The sequence below is a fragment of the Emydura macquarii genome, unplaced genomic scaffold (assembly GCF_026122565.2).
Source record: "Emydura macquarii macquarii isolate MOO-44397 ecotype Brisbane River unplaced genomic scaffold, CSIRO-AGI_Emac_v2 contig_3488, whole genome shotgun sequence".
In the NCBI taxonomy this organism is placed as follows: Eukaryota; Metazoa; Chordata; order Testudines; family Chelidae; genus Emydura; species Emydura macquarii.
The window spans coordinates 45,860-65,246 of record NW_027133625.1 but is presented as its reverse complement, the minus strand read 5'-3'; the positions used below and the strand labels follow the sequence as shown (position 1 = coordinate 65,246).

The 19,387-nt window shown below is 41.1% G+C and overlaps 1 protein-coding gene across 3 annotated transcripts in view; it reads right to left on the bottom strand.

Annotated features, from left to right (window-relative positions):
* MXD4 (MAX dimerization protein 4) overlaps positions 1–19,387 on the bottom strand; it is a 58,875-nt gene that overhangs the window by 27,249 nt on the left and 12,239 nt on the right. For all 3 annotated transcript variants that reach the window (XM_067535381.1, XM_067535379.1, XM_067535380.1), the window contains exon 3: positions 19,274–19,303. In XM_067535381.1, coding sequence (XP_067391482.1) covers positions 19,274–19,303 — 30 coding nt within the window. The remainder of the gene's footprint in view (positions 1–19,273; positions 19,304–19,387) is intronic.

Genomic DNA, 19,387 nt, shown 5'->3' with positions numbered 1-19,387 from the left:
CAAACTGCAATGGGTTTTAAATTAAAGATTAAATTAAACCTTTTGTGCTTAAACCAGTTCTAACCAAATGGTTCAATTTTCTAGTGAAGACACAACCTTAAAGTGCACTTGAACGACCAAATTCTGCCTTTGTTTGCATGCAAAGCACCCATATGTTTTGGTACAGAAAAGTTTTCTTTAAAGAGGATGGAGTTATTGCCAACAATGTGGATGAACAAAGAACTCAAAATGTAGCTCAGGGAAAACAATACTATACAACTATTGAACTCTGGATAGTAGTACTCTATTTGTAAAGTTAATTCCTGTCCCTCCTCATAGGTTTTAGCCAATTTTTTCCACACTTAAAGCCTGCCCCAATCCTATATAATGAAATGAGATTCACTAAGAGGGACTGAGTTTGGCACTAGTACAGCAATGTGAACTTGGTCATTGCAGATATGCAGTATGTTTATTCCTTATTAAATATAACTTCATCTAATCTTTTTAAAATGCAAGCCACCTTGAGAAATCATTCCTGGAAAGTTTACCCTGTAATGACATAGGGACCAACCCTAACCCTGTTAAGTCAGTAGGAGTTCTGCATGTTGCAGGATCAGGCCCTTTCTTCACTGAACCACTGTGCCGGCTCCTGGAGTTAACATCTTTTTAATTACTACAGTTATCTTTCTGTCTAGCAACTAATATTTTACACCTGGTCACATTATGTATTGTGCTAAGGGTTTTGCTGTAAACTGCCCTTCTCTCTCATGTGTTATCTGCCTAAAGATAGGCATGTGCTCAAGGGCCTTAATCCCTATTAAACTCTATAACACTTTTCTTTAAAGGCAAGGTATCAAATATATCCTATTTATGGCTCTAATAATATTTTTACAGGCTAATTAAAGTTATTTTGTGCCAATGAAAATATAAAATTATATCTTTTTAAAGTCTTCTGTAAGTAAAATGAAAGCATCAGTCAATGTTAATAAGAAATGGTTCTAGAGAAACCAATTCAGTTGTGGCCTAGACACAATTTAGCAGATATTAAAAGTAGATTAATTGCAAGGTAAGATAATACAAACTAAACTGTGCATTTCAAAGCATGACATTCTGCTTTTTTCCATATTTATCCAGACAGAAAGAATCCTGATTTTTTTTTTCCCTCCCAATAAATATTTCCAAAGAATATTTTTACAGTGAATCCCAAGTCTAACTCAAATGACATAATATGCTTCAAATATATATCAATACATATATATAGCACATTTTATGTAGATGTACCATTTTTTGCTCACTAAGGCCCCAATTGTGCTAGTTGTTCTGTGTGTGTGGAGTATGAGCCAAAATCCATAGACGTCAGAAGGAGTCTTTCCATTGACTTCAGTGGGTTTTGGATCAGGCCTTAAACACATACGTAAGATCTCCTCTGGGCTCCTGGACCTAAATTCTGCAGCAAGATCTGTGGAGTGTGTGTTACTCTGGCACAGCGGACAGGAAAAGCTATGGCTGCTTAATTTAATTTAGAGGTGGAGTGTAGTGGATCATATATGAAAATCAGTCATACAACAGCTCCGTGTTATTTACTTTAATAGTACTATCAGTTTTAATCTCTCCCCACATTGGCAGTGTGCTGTAGCAGACTTCTGCATTGTCATGCATCTGCATGGCTGAAGCTATCTGGAAAGAAGCTGAAGGTTTTGGCAACTGGATGAGGATGAGCTGGAGCTCTTGTATTTGGAAAGGTATAGGAGAGGATGGGTTTGAAGCATAAGCACATTGGCTGGATAAATCTTCTAAAATGATCAACAATGAAAAACTTAGCAATGTTGACATTAAAATTGTTATCCTTTATCTTCAGTATATACACCCCCACTGAAATGAGTAGTGCTGTTCATATCTCTTGAGCTAATGTTTCAGACTGTCTGCAGGCTCAGGAACACAACCCAGCATCGATTAATGTTTGGTTCACATTTTCAAGCTTTTCTTCACAACCAGACAACTGGACTTTCTTTTTAAAAAAAAAAGAAAAAGTTTTTAGCTTGGAGCACAATTCTGCAACAAGGAGTGGATTCAGTGGCAAATTCTGCAGCCATAGACTCATGTAATACACAAAGCTCTGACAATACTGCAACACTAAACTGGAACTACCTCTGGGATTTGGGGGCAACAACAAACCATGGTTAACAGTGTCAGTCTGTGAGGGAGGTCTTGCCCCCTCACTGTTGCACCAATATAAGCAGGCTCAAAGCAGGGAATTAGCTATCTCTGGTGCCCAAGTCTTCAGGCACGGCAGGGCAACCAAGCAGTCTATGGCCCCAGGTCCTCAGGGCATCTAAGCAATCTGGGGCTCACAGACAGGGGTGAGTACCCAACACAGTCTTAGGGGCTCACAAGCAGTGAAGAGTGCCAATGCAATCTAAGGGCTTATAAGCAGAGGTTGAGCACCATCAGGCCTCCTGGCCTATGACGAGATAGCTGCCACCCCAAACGTGGGATCGGCAGCAAGGGAGGTGGGAGGGGGAACCTAGCCCCACCCTACCCCAGTGGGTCCCAGCCTAGGGCCCTCATAGTGGCAGAGTGTTCTGCCACTGGGTCAGCGGGGCTCCAGCCAAAATGCACCAGTGTGATATCAGGCCACCGCACAACCAGACTATTGTCTAGTTCCCCTGGGCTACTTCCTACATCTGCTCCCTGGAGTACCTGGGCTTTGGGGTTGTTGTCCATCTCCCTGGGGTAAACAGCAAGGGGTAACCTCAATAGCTCCTCAGCATCCCAGGCAGCTGGCAGTTCTGGCAGCTCCTCCAGGTCCCAGACAGCAGGCAGCTCCAACAGCTCCTCTGGGTCCCCGGCGCCAGGCAGCTCCAGTAGTTCTTCCAGGTCCTCAGCACTGCAGTGGTTGGGCATGGGCAGCAATGGTGGGGGAGAGACGTCCTCCTTCGGCAGCTCCCCCACAAATGAGCTAGAGAGCCCAACTGTTATATTTCCCGCCCTTCTGCTTCCAGAGTGGTGGCTCAGGCCTTCCCAGCTCCGTCCAACAGGGGTGGATGGTGGTCCCTCCTTGTCAGTCTCAGAGGGAGGCCATGCCCCCTCACTATACCCATTCAAAGATAAATACACCATTAACTGACTGGTAATCAATTCATCTACCTTTAGAAGGATGAAAGTCTAAATAGGCTCCACCAAGACAATAATGTTACATGGGGTGACCACATATCCCTTATTTTAAGGGACCACCCCTTATTTCACTGACCCATCCCTTTTTTTTAATGATATGTTGAAATGTATTACAATTGACCATAAGTACCATTTTAAACATTACTTTGAAGTTTAAATTGCATTGTATACTTAAGGTCAGTAGAAATGTACACTTTAGTAAGAAATACATAATATGTAAATGTTTCCCTAAAATGTCCCTTAAAATAGAGCATTGTCCCTTATTTTCAATGTAGTTTTCCCTTATTTCCATCCAACAAATGTGGTCACCCTAATGTTGCGTGAAAGAAACAAAGCTTTTACAACAGTTTTTGTAGTACGGTACTGATCTATTTAACAAATGACCAGGGCTTGGAATATCCACTTGCCCATTTAGTGAGCAGAAAGCTTTTCCTGGTCAATGTATGTGTGTGTTTGATTGGTGAGGTGTGTGTGTGTGTGTGTGTGTGTGTGTGGGGGGGGGGGGGGGGGGGAGGGGAGTTAAGCCATCAATTTCTGCATAATTTTATGTTTTGGGGGTAGTTTTTTAAGTTTTCTGTTCCTTGCAAAGATAACATTCTAGTGTGAACAGAAACAGTGTGGAATTCCTGAGTTTGCAGACTGCTCCAATGTTTATTGCCACCCAATACCGCCATGAGTTATTGAGTTTCACCCTGCTTTTGCTCAGGAAAGCTTTGAGCAACAGTAGAGATGGGCACTGGAGCTAACCCTGTCGGAGGATGACTCAAAAATAGAAACTGTAGGAAAGGATAGCGTAGAAGCTTATCCATTCTCTGACTTTTTACCAGAGACCACACTGGTGAAACCCCCTCATTTTTTTTATTAGCCTTAATAGGTTTAGTTTTCTAACAAGTAGGTAACTGGTATTTTTGCAAGCCCTGAAAAATGACCCTGACTAAATAAGAACAACCATATATACCATCCAGTTGATTATTTGGTTATAATGTAACCTCATGCTCCAACCACCTCACTGAATTACACTGTTGTCAAAAATTTTATCTTAAGATTTAAATATACCTGCTCTTAAGTAGAACAAGAAAACTTATGACTTTGGGAACATAGATGTGTTGTACTACAAAAACCTCCTGCAGAAGACAATTAAAGAAAAACCTAAATACCGATTACATTCAGTCTCCTGTGTATCATCCTTTTTAAGAAGGGTGACATCTGGTTTAGATCACTGTATACAATTTTACATTCCATAGTATTCAATGTATACTTCAGCTCTCACAAAATGGGACTACATTAAATACTACCTAACCTGGGCCCAGGTTCCAAACTCTGACTTGGGCCTTTTTCCTTCTGAAGTTTGAGGCTTGTCCATGCCATAGAAGAATATTTGTGTGAAACCAGAAACTAGTCCTACATCTTTTAGCAAACATAAATAAAGGGAAATATCTGCAATACCACAAATGTATAAATTCTTGGCCAGCTCAGCAAGTTGGCACCAGCATCCAGAAAGCTGGACTTGGAGCAAGTTGGGGACAGGTGAACACTAGCTGCATTGTGCAAGAGATGCACTTGACTCATTAGAGAGAAGGTTCCTGGAAGAAAGCCTCTACATTTTTTTCACAATCAGTTCACAGATGATTACCTCTGGTGGCTGACCTTAAGGGGGAAAAGAAGATAGTAATTCTGCCTTGTTTCCTAAATAACAGCGAAGTGCTGATACAGCAGCAAGGAAAAAGAATTGAAGCAAATATGTCTAGCAAAGTTATGAATTTAACCTCCCAGGCTCATCTCTTGAAAATTTTGTGCAGGTTTCCTTTGAGGATGAAGACTGAGAGGTCAGATATAGAGTGATCGCTTTGTGAAAAGTGTTCACCCACAGATGAGATAATGTTTTTGCCTTTTATCATTTTCTTGTGTGAGTTCCTTTGAGAGCGTAGTGATTGTCTGGTTTCACCCACACAGTTGTTGTCGGAGGATTTAGTGCACTGGACAAGGTACACCACATGTTGTGATAAGCATGCGTAGGACCCACGGATCTTGGAAGGTCTGTTGTGAGGGGTATTGATCACTGTAGCAGTGGAAGTATGTCTGCAAGTTTTGCATCTGTTGTTCTGCCAGGATCTTTGCACATCCTGATCGGTGGGGAGCTTGCTTCTGTTGATGAGCTTGGAGAGGTTTGGGGGTTATTTGAAGGCCAGAAGAGGGGGTTCAGGAAAGACTTCTTCCAGGATGGGGTCCCCATCAAATATGGGTTGTAGTTGTTTGCTAATACCTTGCATGGGTTCCAGTGTGGGATGGTAGGTGACAACTAAAGGTATAGAAGCATGCTGGGCACAAGCAGGAGTGACTAGAGCACTGCCGTAAGTTAGAAGTCGTTGCTAAGGGCTTGTCTATAGTTACCTCGGAGATTCGGCGGCAGTCGACCGGAGTTACGCAAACTATGCAAATAACTTGCGTAACTTCCGTCGACTTCTGTGCTTCTGTTCTGCGCGCCGTCTTCACCGCACTGCGCCGCTTGAGAAGGTGGTCTTAATACGTCGATTACTGGATCGACTGAGTGGGTTTTCACTGACCGCTCAGTCGATCCAGAGAAGTCGATCTGACGGCAGCAAATTTGTCAGTGAAGACATAGCTTAAGACTGTGGTAAATTAAAGCAGCCTCGTGGGGGCTGCAATGACTTTCAGAGCAGCCTAGAATATGGAAGGCATAAAAGTAGCTTGAAGCTATCTTTGCCCCACATCTCAGTGCTGTACCTTTACCCTACTGACACTAGAACACGGCACTATCTTGACTATACACAGAATGCTAGGCTCCTATTCGAACTATAGTGCAGTGCTCATTCCATTTGTGGTTTGCCCATCCGGGCAGCAGCTAAGAATCAACTCAGTTTTGTCTGTATAAATCTGTTTTCGTATAGTTGACTGCACATGCCTGGTTGGGAACCTGCAAGGTCTGACAACTCCAGATCAGTTGCTGGTTGTACGAACCTTATTTCCTGTCTCTTGAACAAGGCTTACATCCCTGCTCTGCCAAAAGAACCATGAAATGGAGATGGGGCAGTAGGGAAATTGTGGGGTTTTTCAGTAAATTCTCCCTTTGTGACTTCTTTTGAAGAAGAGGGTGAAGTGGGCCTAGTGGGCCTTTTGTTGTGTATCCATTTATCCAATAGCTAGAAACAAAGCACCATTCTTTTGTTGTTGTGAATAACTCATGTTGATTTTGAAAGTTTGAGATGTATATTAAATTTGTCACCTGCATAAAGGCAAATTCTGTTTAAGATATTCCCTGTTTGTATCTTTTACTCCTCCCTCGCCTCCATGCTGTTTGATATGGCTGTGAGTGGTTCTAGTGAAACAGTTAAAAGAAGTAGGAAAGAGGTCAACCCTGGTATATACCTAATAAGTATTAGGAATTTTGAGCAATAACTCCAATGACGTCTAGTACAATGAAAAAATACAGCTGAATGAAAAATGCATTTATACAGGATTTGTGAGATTATTTCCTCTTCGGTGCACTAAAAAATCCAATAGCATACATACAATCCCATGTTACCTATGTAATTCAGAGAGATGAACAGCAACGCCTCTTCAAGAACTATGCAAACTGTTGAAAATAAATGTACACATGCACACAAATATACGTACATAAGCATACAAACCGCTGGGAACAGCATTTACAAAAATAAGACTGTTAATGGGTTCGTATCTTCAAAGATTTTATTAAAGGCTCTCCCCTCCCCCACCACATCATAGCCTTTTACTCACTCATTGTGCACACTAACATGCTGGAACTTTTCTCTCCTCTTCCCCGCATAACACAGCTCCACAAATCCATCTGTTTTAAGTTTGGTTTTATTTGTTAAATTTGAAAAGTAGAAAATCCCAAATCTCCGTAAATTAGTCTGGTGCCTCGGGAAACTGAGGGCCTTGTCTGGCAAACCCTTGAGGGCAATGAGATTTCCATTGCAGGACCCTATTTGTTTAGATGCTGGTACACTTTAGGTTTAATTCCATTACTTTATATCTACACATTCTGGACATATGTCTTGAAACTCCAGGGCCTGATTCTGCCCTAAGTTAGATCACTGTAAGTAGGGAGGAACTCCACTAAAGTTGGTGTCGTTACACAGGTTTTATACCAGTGTAGGGAGAGCAGAATGACATCTCCATTCTTCTAGAAATTAACTTCATTATTTTAAACAATGTTCCCCCTAGGATGTGGGTTCAATCAACATGTACGCACACATACTATGCATAATCAGGCACAAGTAACACCGTAGCTCAGCTCACACAAGCTGTATATTTATCGACTGACAACACACATCCTGGAGCAAGTTGCTGCTTACAAATCAGCTCATGGCTTGAAACCTGCTTTAATTATCAGTGTTTCCCCACATCAAAATGCTAAGCAAGGACATTGTGTCTCTGGACTATTGCCAAGAGGAAGGGATCTAGAAAAAAGTGACTGTAACGCTCGAAAATCTGAGTGGCAACATAGACTACATAAACAATGCACAGTGCAGGGCTCTCAGCAAGCCTTTTAGTCTAAGAATGATAAAAGGTTTTTTGGGTTTTTTTACTAAAGAGAAAAGGCATTTTGTAACATTCAGTTTCGCTTAGCGGGCAATACTGAGTTGATGGTGAGGCAGGCCAAGTCAGATATAGAGATTAATTATGGACAGCGTCCATAAATGCTGAAAATAATATCCTCTCTTCTTTATGTCACAACACAAAGCTGCTGGGAGGTATATACCTTGCTTTGCTCATTACCCAGAAAAAACAGTGATCAGTGGGTGAAAGCAATAGAAACATTTAATTTATCCACATTAAATCCCTTCTCCTACCTACAATTAAGTGTAGAATAGGCAGATAAGTAGAATAATAGATGCATGTGTTTTTTTCCTGTTATCCTGGCCAGGTATAAAATCCTTTATATCCTATTACAAGTTAAATATTTAGGAACTGAGTATTTACTTCTAAGGGCCATCCATATACCGTGCAAATGTCACAGACAAACAGGAATTCCACCAGGGATCGAGGGCAGGATACAGCTACAGCTGTTGAAATAGCTCAGAGCCTTGTTTTCAAAGCAGGGTACCCTAAGATAGGCATTTAAATCTACAGCGAGGCACCTAACTTAACATCTGATTTTCTGAGATAAGTGCCTTCAACTCTCATTGGCTTTTGTGGGAGTTGTATGTGCCCAGCATCTCTAAAAATCAGGTGATTAGACCCTCTGACTTAGTTTATATAACTAACATTTTAGTTAATAGAAACAAATCATATCTGGGAGAAGAGCTTTTAAATATCAAAAACAGAAGTTTTTTCAATGATATTTTTGTATATGCCCAGATGAGCTTCTCTCTCTGCTAGGACCATCCTGCTTGTGATAATCCCTTCTGAGCACCTGAAGTTTTAGCCAACGCATGGTTTGAGCAAGTTGCATGTGGTGGGAACCTGAGTGTGTACAAGCAGAGTAAATCCTAGAGCAGCTCTAGCTTTCTGCCTGTGTTTAGAGCAGTGAAAGTCTTTAATATTTATAATGCTGGTAGTAGAACAGGGCAGTTGTGATGCTCCCTTGGAATGAACAACATTTGGTGGATCTCTCTGCCAAGAAATGACTCATTAATGCTCTGAGCAAGAACATGGAAGCTAAAAACCCTCCTCAGCTTTGTGAACATATCAGAGTCCCAAGCCACTCTTACACCTCTGAAGCCCCATCTATCAAAACCTTCAGCTTCTGCGACATAGTTATAGAGTCAACAGAGCAGACTCCAGCACAAAAAAACCTGAAAATTTAGGGACAGGGTAAAATAAAGTGAACATAATAGAAATACACAGAGATACTCTACTAATTCTATTATTCATTTTCAAATTTAATGAAATAAAACCCTAAACTTTCATTTGTTTAATATTTCCCTCAAACTGCTACAGAATTTCCTGTCTCCCAAACTGAGGCAGATTAAAGGGGGCCTTGCCACAGAATTTAGATTTACCTTGCCACAGGCTACGGAGAGCCTTGATTATAAAAGCAGTTCCATCTATTGCCATTTACATTTAACAGCATGAAACTGGTATTTCTTTGTGCCAAACAGGATGTGATCAGGTAGAAGATTGGAGCCACCCATCTGGGGTGGTAAGATAGGGAACAGGTTTTGCAATCACTTTTTCAAAAATTCTCTCACTTCATAAATATCCTGAGAAGTATCTGGTGATGGCAGGACAGAACTAGTAATGGGTCCAAATTTTAAACTTGAGCACTGAACGTTAAGACAGTTAAACCTATAGCCAAGCACCTGAAAAGTCTGTTTTAAGTGCCACACATTAGCATCTAAGTTTGAATATAGGTTTCAGTGCTAAATGCAAAAAAGAAACTAAATCTCTGCCTGCTTCTAGCCAACAAATAAAACATACTGAGTTCAGATTTCCCAGCAGAAATGGATCAAACCCATGTCTGACTTACACCAACCAGCATGAATAGTGTAAGAGCCTAACACCAGAGCACTTCCAATAGGATCAAGTCAGCTTTTTGAGTGCTGCTATAATAGGCTATGTTACCTTTACTTTAAGAATATTAGTAGTATATATAAAAAGATGTTTGAAGTTAGGTTTCTCAGCCCATTTTAGGCATCCAAAGAAGTGGCTTGCCTTATTTTCAACAGCACCCGCAGACTTCAGCTTAGCACATTTGAAAAATCAGGCAGGCCACTTATTTAGGTGCCTAAATATGGATTTAGAAGCCTGTGACAGAATGTACCCCTGTATCCACCCACTACTGTAATAATCTTTGTATAAAATATGCCTTGTGAGAGGTCATTTAAAAACTCATAATTTGCTGATCAATACGATCATGGCAAAATGCACATAGCGTTTTATCTGAAGTTATAAACATAAGCTGAGATCATGATTAAAAGTATGTTTTCCAGAGAAGTCTGGGGAGTGGCCAAACCGCATCCTGACAGATAAAGGGCAAGCTGCACCTCAGCCAGGTGTAAACAAGACTGATGGGTCATTACCTGCTAAGTGGCCATTCTTTAGCAGGAAAGGAAGCATGGGCAAAAAATCTACAATCTACATTTTAGCAAACATACAGACTGCCTGACAACTTGCTCTCAGGTGGAAATGCTTCTCAGAAGGGGACAAGACTATAAAAAGAAGCGGAAGACACCCAAAGTGATCCCTCCTCTCTCTCTCTGCCTATCAAGTCACTGCACCAGAAGAAACAAAAGAAATAGGGGTCCTGATCAGGGAAGTTTGGTCAGACTGCTAAGAGCATGTAGTGAGAAAAACTCTGCTTTGAATTTAACACAGTTTGATTAGTTAGACACCCGTTGCGGTTTACCTTTATTTTTCTTGTAACCATTTCTGACCTTTGTGCCTCATTACTTGCACTCACTTAAGAGCTCTCTCTTTGTAGTTAATAAACTTGTTTTATTGTTATATCTAATCCAGTGGGTTTGAACTGAAGTGTTTGGGAAACTCCATTTGGGGTAACAAGATGTGTGCATATCATTTTTATTTATAAAGTGATTGATTCTGTATAAGCTTGTATTGTCCAGGAGAGGGTTGGGCAGTACAGGACATACATTTCTGGGGGGAAATCTAGGAGTGGGAGCATGTTGGGGTCACCCTGCGGTCTAACCAAGAGTCCAGATGTGGCTGGCTGACTGCAGCACACACAGACATAGCTGGGAGCGATTTACATGCTGGAGGCTATGAACTGTCCAGACTGGAGGCTATCGCAGCAAAGCAGCATAAAGGGCTCCCCAGGTTAGAAGGCAGGGGTGACACAGCTACTCAGTCTGGACTGTACCCTTGGTATGTCACAGAGCCTAATTTGGATCGCCCACAAAACAAAAACAACTGAAACACAGTGGGCTTTAAACCCCCCAGAGGCCTTTGTCAGCCAGGAGGGGAGAGGACACACTCTTCCCCTCAGAGTAGCCCAGTTTGCACCAGCTAGGAGAGAAAAGGACACACCCTGCCTCTTTAGTAGCTCTTCCCCACTACTAACAACAGTTCTTATAGTCCTTCCAGGAATGCACAGTCATCCCCAACCAAGGCTTCCCCCCTAGCCAGCTCCTGCTGCTTGCACACTCCTAGGCCTTTTGCCTAACAGGTGCAGAGAGTCCTCTTCCAGATGTTTTCCTGACTCTAGGTCTCCTTCTCTGCCTAAGAGGTAGGAAGACTTATATGTGATTTCCTGTGGGACACATGACTACATAGGAACATGGGACTAGAAGTGACCTCCTGGGTCACCGAGTCCAGTCCCCTGAAATCCCCAGGCACCCCTATCATATAATCTGGTTTATAAATTTATCAAGCTCCATCTTAAAACTAGTTAGGTTATTTGCCTGCATCATTCCAATTGGTAGGTTGCTCCAGAACCTCGCCTTTCTGATGGTTAGAAACCTTCTTCCAGTTTCCAATCTAAATTTGTTCCTAGCCCTTTTATACTCACTTATTCTTGTGCCAACATTGTCCTTTAGCTTAAATAGCTCTTCTCCCTTCCTGATGTTTACCCCTCCCAATTAATTTATAGTGAACAATTACATCTCATTTAGGGAGCAGGCATGTGACCGGCAACTACACCTCCCAGCTTTAAAAGATCCATGGGCCAGAGCAGACGAACTGGGACACATGCATGCAGCCCAAGGCCCAGTCCCCCCTCCTGCGCATCCATTTTTAATAAATGTGGCCATTGACTGTAGGGTGCATTTCTGGGTTGCATCCTGTGTATGGAGTAACTGTGATGATCCGATCTTCACAGTGCCATGCTATTGGTTACAGTGACGTATGTACATGTATGGAAAAAAATAACTATCATTGACAACTGAAAACAAAATAACCAACTCCTTGAAAGACTCCTATTGCTGTCGAGCAGGGCTTGGTCTCCACATATACAAATATATACCTACAAAATTCAGTTTAATCTATTAAAAAATACCTAATTAAAAAAATACAACAAAACCTTCCATTCTTATGAACATCACAGTGTTCTGTTACAAGAAAATGCTGATTTAACTGGACTAAAAGTGTTGGAAAAACTGCTCCAATTAAAACTGCTATGAAGAGATAGCATTATGCTTTTCACTAGCATTGTTTATTATCTGCTAAGCTAAATATTCACATTTAGCACTATTTTTGGAACCTAAACTGCATATTTTACAACACAGCAGGCCCAGTTCTGCTCACAGCTATGCATGCATAACTCCCAATGAATTCCCAATGAAATTGAGAGTGGATTTGGATAACCAGTGAAGAAGGCCATCCATCCACCCATTGTCTTTCTGCACCAAAAAAAGTTTGAAGGTAAAGCCTCACCGTTCAGAAAAGGATTATTACTTGTGCAATATGTTGAGGCCCTAGTTCATGCCACAAAAGGACAGACATTAAACTGAAAGTTGAAACTTAAGTTGATCCCTTTGGATCCACTCTGTAAATAGATTTTAAGTAAAGGCACTGTGGAATTCCAGGTTTATTGTCCATTGTGGATTCTGTGCTCAATATACAATTTTAAAAAATGCTTTTCTAATTGCCAGCCCTGAAAACTCAACCTCACTAATAAAGGATTTGCAGGCCAAATTAGACCTTTTATTACATGTATGAAATCTCCTGGTCTTCACATTATGCCCCGAGTGACTCCTGGGTAAACTCACTGCACTGTGTAGTTTCCACTGATGTAACTGATTGGGATTTAGGAAACAGTTCTGTTGATGATGCACAAAACTAGACTAGACTTCAGATTTGTATAGGTTTTTAGAGCCTGGATTCACAAAGGAACTTAGGCACCATAACACAGAACTTTTAGGCATGTAGAAAAATCACAGGAACAACGTGATCCACAAAGCCGAGACAGGTGCCCAGGCTACCTATACAATGAATGGAGAGAGACAGGCACCTTAGGATGCAATCAACAAAAGTCAGCACACAAGACGGCGCCTAAGCTAGCCAATGGGAGATGCTGACAATCGAGGTGTGTGCGAAGCCCTGCCCCTCTCTCAGAGACAGGAACCTGAGTCGAAGGGAGGGGCGGGAGGGCTGAATGGAGGTGGCTATCTCTGGTTAGCGAATCTGCCACCTACAGGCTTGCATGCTGAAGACACTTCTTGCAGGATGAGAATGAGTTAGGTGCCTGCCTCCCTCCACACGCAATGTCAAACGAGGAGGAGGTGCCCACCGTATAGCCTTTCAAGGGGAGCAGTGGGGGCAAAAAACCTAGCTGGCTTCAAGACTGAGCTTGATAAGTTTATGGAGGGGATGGCATGACGGGACAGCCTAATTTGGCAATTAAATGATTTTTGACTACTAGCGTTAAATATGCCCAATGGCCTGTGATGGGATGGGTTGTGAGAGACTACAGAGAATTCTTTCTTGGGTATCTGGCTGGTGAGTCTCTCCCACATGCTCAGGGATTAGCTAATTGCCATATTTGGGGTTGGGAGGGAATTTTCCCCCAGAGCAGATTGGCAGAGGCAGTGGGGTTTTTTGCCTTCCTTTGTAGCATGGGGCACAGGTCACTTGCTGGTGGATTCTCTCTACCCTGAAGTCTTTAAACCATGATTTGAGGACTTCAGTAACTCAGTCAATAACTCAGGTTAGAGGTCTATTACAAGAGTGGGTGAGTGAGGTTCTGTGGCCTGCGTTGTGCAGGAAGGTCAGACTAGATGATCATATTGGTCCCTTCTAACCTTAAAGTCTATGAGTCTATGATCTTTTAGCTCAGCACTTGCCTGGGATGTGGGAGACCCAGGTTCAGTTCCCCTCTTTGCTGGTGGGGGATGAAGCTTTTGTAGAGGAGTCTCCCACCTCTCAGGAGAGGGCTTTAACCACTGGGTTATGGGATACTCTGATGTGGGCTTCCCTCAGTCTCTCCTGTTGAAATTGTTCCACTGTGGATAAATAATGAAAGAGTGATTGGGGCAGAGGGACTAGAGCCTGGATCTCCCACTTCCAGGTGGGTGCCCTAAACAGTCATTCCCTCTTTAGTGCTCTCTGGCCCAGTGACAGTGGATAAATACTTAACTAGAGAAACAGTCAGTGGGCCAAAAAGAGAGGTCACCCACATGCCAGGGAATGCTCTAACCACTGGACTACAAGTTTTAAGGTGAGCACCACCACTTCCTCTTCCTGCAGCCAGATTCTGAATGGGACCCAATCCGATAGGCAGACGCTGAGCATATCTGCTAACCCCATTCATTAATTGCTCTGGGGCTTAAAATAGAAGGAGACAGCACTGCTCATGCCCAGATACAGGAACACAGACATCAAGTGAACTTTTACCCTGAAAATCTAAGCACCGAATGAGTTTAGGAACTATCGGGTTCAGCAGGAATTCTGTGGATCATAGTAGAGACTAAAACTGGGATTTAGGCACCTAAATACCTTTGTGGCTCCCACTCTCTTGTCTAAATACCTTTTTAAAAATTGTCCCCCACATCCTTTGCAGTGAAGACTGATGCAAATAGTTAATTTAGCTTCTTTACAATGGTGTTGTCATCTGTGAGTGCTCCTTTACTACCTTAATCATCCAGCTCCATGGACTGTTTGGCAAGCTTCCTGCTTCTGATGTACTTTATTTTTTTTTTAACTGTTAGTTTTTGTGTCCTTAGCTAGTTGCTCTCCACACTCTTTTTGGCTGCCTTATTATTCTTTGGGTTAGTCTGACTGTTATTTCCATCTCTGTCAGTCAAGGAAGTAGAAAAGGGGTCCCACAGCTCATTTCCTTCCCACCACAACAGCAAGCTGTGTTCTCAAGTACCGGAGGATAAGTCAGCCCATTCCCCCTTTGCCAGTAAAAAATCTAGTCCCTTTAGCCACTTTTTCCATCTGGAGTCCAAAGGGATGAATTTGGAGATGGAGTGTAGGAAGATGGCTTCCTGAGGGTCAGGGCCTTTGTTTCTTTCTCTTCTTGAGCTAAGCTGGCTATTCAGAGTCATCACAAATAAGAAAGCCATAGCAGATATCTACTGGTATACAGCACTGGTTCAGGTTAACTAGGAACTGGGGACTCTTTGGGGAAAGGAGGAGCCTTTACAGAAAGGATGGGCTCCATCTAAACCAAAATGGAACCAGACTTCTGGCATGTAAAATTAAAATGGTTGTAGAGGATTTTTTAAACTAAGGGCTGGGGGAAAGCTGACAATCAAGCTTCCAATCAAGACAGTGACAGAACATCCATGTGCTTCAGTGCAATCAGGACGGGGCTTTAAGTGTGCCTGTATTAGTGCACACACTAAAAATAATTCTGCGGTCTGGTATCAGCACTGTTATTATGCAGCTTCTTTTTACGTTTTCTCCCATGTGTTTTTCTTCTGCATCCACTTGCTAGGAGGTTCAGAGCAGTAAAAAGTGGTAGAAGTACCATAGTGATAATTCCACCATTTCAGTTATTCGGTAGACCAATAGACTACAATGAGAGGATACCTGGCAGGAACCAATACATAAAAGTCAGTATATAAGAAGATGGAAGGGGGGGGGGGAAGGGAAAGGAGAGGAGAGTCGGGGAAAGATGCACAGTTCACGACTGTGGGTTTCTAATTGCAATTATTATGGAATCTTGTTATAAAGGTTTATCTGTTTATTGGTAATTCTGTTTTGATCATTGTGTGTAACTGAAACCTACATCCAGATTCATGAAATTGGAATTCTCACATAAGAGATGGGCACAGAAGCAAAATCTCCTTATTCTAAGAACAGCGTCAACCAAGGCATTTTAATGCCAGAGGCAGGTCAGTCAGTTATATCTGGCTGTAACTGGCACTCAGACAAGCTGTAACATTCTTTCCCTGTGGCTGAGTGGCGCTCAGAAAGGTGTGAAATTTCAACCTGCCTTAGAAGCATCAAACACATTATTTGCAGTCAGATCCTTGTATCAAAATGTCCCACTGAACAGCATAAGTAAGTCACAAACATAGTGGTTAACAATTCCGTTTTTGTAAAGCAACTTTTGATCCTTGCAAACCAAATCACACTAAATAAGGATTGCAAAAATTGAATTCCACTCTACACTATGCAGTAATGTGGAAATCACAGTAATTTAGTAGAGACTCAGATGTCAGAAAGGTACACTATAAACTCACTTTCACACTTTTTTTGTCCTTCTGAATAGGTAGTTCAGAAATATTAAGACTCCTACTTCATATTAAAAGTCATATTTCTTATGACTTGTGACTAGTGATTCATCTGTCCTATACTGTTCATGTAAGGGCTTGCTTTGTACAAGCTGCAGGGGACTACAGTAGGAAATGTCACTCCCTTTATGATGATGATGCATCTCTGCTTTTTTTAGCAGAAGGAACCTTATTAAGGAATGCCTTTTAAATGTACCAGCTGAGAACTCTATCTTTATGAAATACATGCTGATGTCACCCATAATACATTAGGGTGGTGATCATCATATACTGAAGTGTAGGACTGAAACTTTGTGTTTTGTTGTGTTGGGAGAACAACCATTGGAATTTCTGTAGTTTTTTAAAATATTTTGTATTTGTGAAACTGATATTTCAATGGATTGAGCACTGAGCTGTAAAAGCAGGCTCAGTCCAGGAGCAACTTTGTCTTTTTTTTTTTTTCCTTCTTCTTCCTTGCAAATTCTCAGTTATTCTTTAAGATTCTTAAATTGTAGTATTTCCCCAAAATCCGATGTCCTCACTCTGGCCAAACTCTGAGTGCAACTGATGTTCTACCTGAATAAAGACTGCAGGACTTGGCCACACCTGAGCCATTCTTTTTAGGTGAAAAAATCTTCAGAAATGTCCCAGACTGAGGTGACAGTAGAGGAGGTTTTTTAAATAAATTGACATATTAAACATTAATAAGTTGTCACCAAGACCAAATGGTATTCACCCAAGAAATCTGAAGGAACTCAAATACGAAATAAACCATCAGTTTTCACAATGGATAGAGGTAAATAGAGGAGTTCCCCAAGAATCTGTACTGGGACCTATGCTGTTCAACATATCCATAAATGATCTGGAAAAGAGGGTGAACAGTGAGGTGGCAAAGTTTGCACAATACAAAATTACTCAAGATAAGTTAAGTACAAAGTTGCCTGTGAAAAGTTATAAAGGGATATCAATAAACTATGTAACTGGTGACAAAATGGCAGATGAAATTCACTGTTGATAAATGCAAAGTAATGTACACTGGAAAAGATCTCAACTATACATATGAAGTGCCCGGGTCTTAATTAGCTGTTAACACTTAAAGAGATCTTGGAGTCAGCGTGGTTAGTTCCTTGAAAACATACAATCAATATGTAGTGGGAGTCAAAAAACTAACAATGTTAGGAGCTATTAGGAAAGGGATAAATAATAAGACAAAAATATCATAATGCCAGTATATAAATCCATAGGATGCCCGTACCCTGAATACTGTGTGCAGTTCTGGTTGCCCCATATCAAAAAATATATATTAGAATTGGAAAATGTATAGAGAATGAGATGGAACAGCTTACACATGAAGAGAGATTAACAAGTCTGGGACTGTTAGAAAAGAGATTAATAGGGGGATATTATAGACATCTATAAAATCATGAATGGTGTGGAGAAAGTAAAGGAGGTACTTCTTCACACAACGCAGAGTCAATCTGCAGTACCTGTTGCCACAGAGATAATGTGAAGGCCAAAAGTATAAGTGATGGTCAGGCATGCAACCCCATGCTCTGGGTGTTCCTAAATCTCCAACTTCCAGAAGCATCTGGCATTGGCCACTGTCAGAAGACAGAATACTGGGCTAGATAGACAACTGGTCTGACCCAGTGTGACTGTTCTTATGTTCTTAAATTTTGCATGTTCATGTTTGCAGGCTGGATTAAGGTTAGCTGAAAATTTGGCTTTAACTGCAGTATAACTTTAGGACATGCAGTATGTAATTACAATTATATATTGCTAACTGAATGCAATTAGAAGCTATATCTTAAAGTTCCAATGTGAAAATAAGTAAACTGCAGAGAGAAAATGCCACAGTACTATTAACATGAATGTGAAAAGACGCATTGCAGAACTCAAAATGAGAAACTGAAATATGTGTCTGTATATATTATATGTATAAAAATTATAAAATCACTCCCCCTTCCCTGCACCTGCATGCAATGTTAATGCCTCCCCCACACTGTGCTGCTTAAAAGCGCTCAGGACTAGAGTAGAGGGAGAAAGAGGAAACTATATGCAAAGATAATAAAAGAGGAATGGAGGGAAATGGATACTTAGTAAAAATCGACAGCTTAGTAGTGACAGAGCAGGGAAGGGTACTAAGAGTTTGAATGAAAGATCAAGGAAAAGGAGGATGAAAAAACGAGAAGGTAGAAGTATGGCGACAGGAACTTTAATAGAGAAATCGTGATTAAGTTACTTTGTCCTATTTTGGGATAGGACAGGAAGAAAATGTCAGCATTACAAATATAACCCTTCCCTTTGGATGCAATACAGTAAGAGTCTAACTATCAACCACCTTTCACACAGTCTGAAGCATGAGTCAAATCTTTGTGCACAATTTCATGAGCCATATTTGCCACCTACTCTATATTGCCATAGTTTGTTTGCAGACATTCTCTTCAGCTGCAGTAACTCCCCTCAGATGCATGGCCTCTGTAGAAAAGAGTCCAGACCCCAAAATTGCACACATGCATTTTGCATGTGTAGCTGTTACCATAGGCATGACGAGGCTATTTAAAATTCTGGGCCTAAAGGGTTTTGTGAACTTCATTAATAAATAAATAATAGTTTTTCAAAGCACTGCAGGTACATCCAGCCCTAGTGGGAGTTGCAAGACTAAATCCTTCCTCTATGACACATAAGTATACTTTAAATGTTGTTAAACAGTAAAGAAACTCTGCATTTCATTTCATTCTCCCCTAACTCCAAATACATGCAGGTTAATCATGAAAACTCAATTTCTATTGCATTTATTACTCATAAGGTTTGCTAGCAAGCAGCTACAGAAATTCACTTCTTTAATAACATCACTAATATTAAAGTTATACTTCTATATGTACAGTAGTAACCAATTATATGTTTAGATAGAATTGTGCCCTGATTGAGCTAACACCATATACCTGTCTATACATAGTTGTCTTAACATCTACAATACTTTTTCTAGATAATTACACTCTCTTTTCATGACTTACCTATGTTTTTCTAGTTCATTGTGTGATGACCTATTAAAAATAGAAAAAAAATAATTTAGAAAGATGAATACTGGATTTCAGAAAAGCTAAAAATATCACCTATATGGCTTTCAA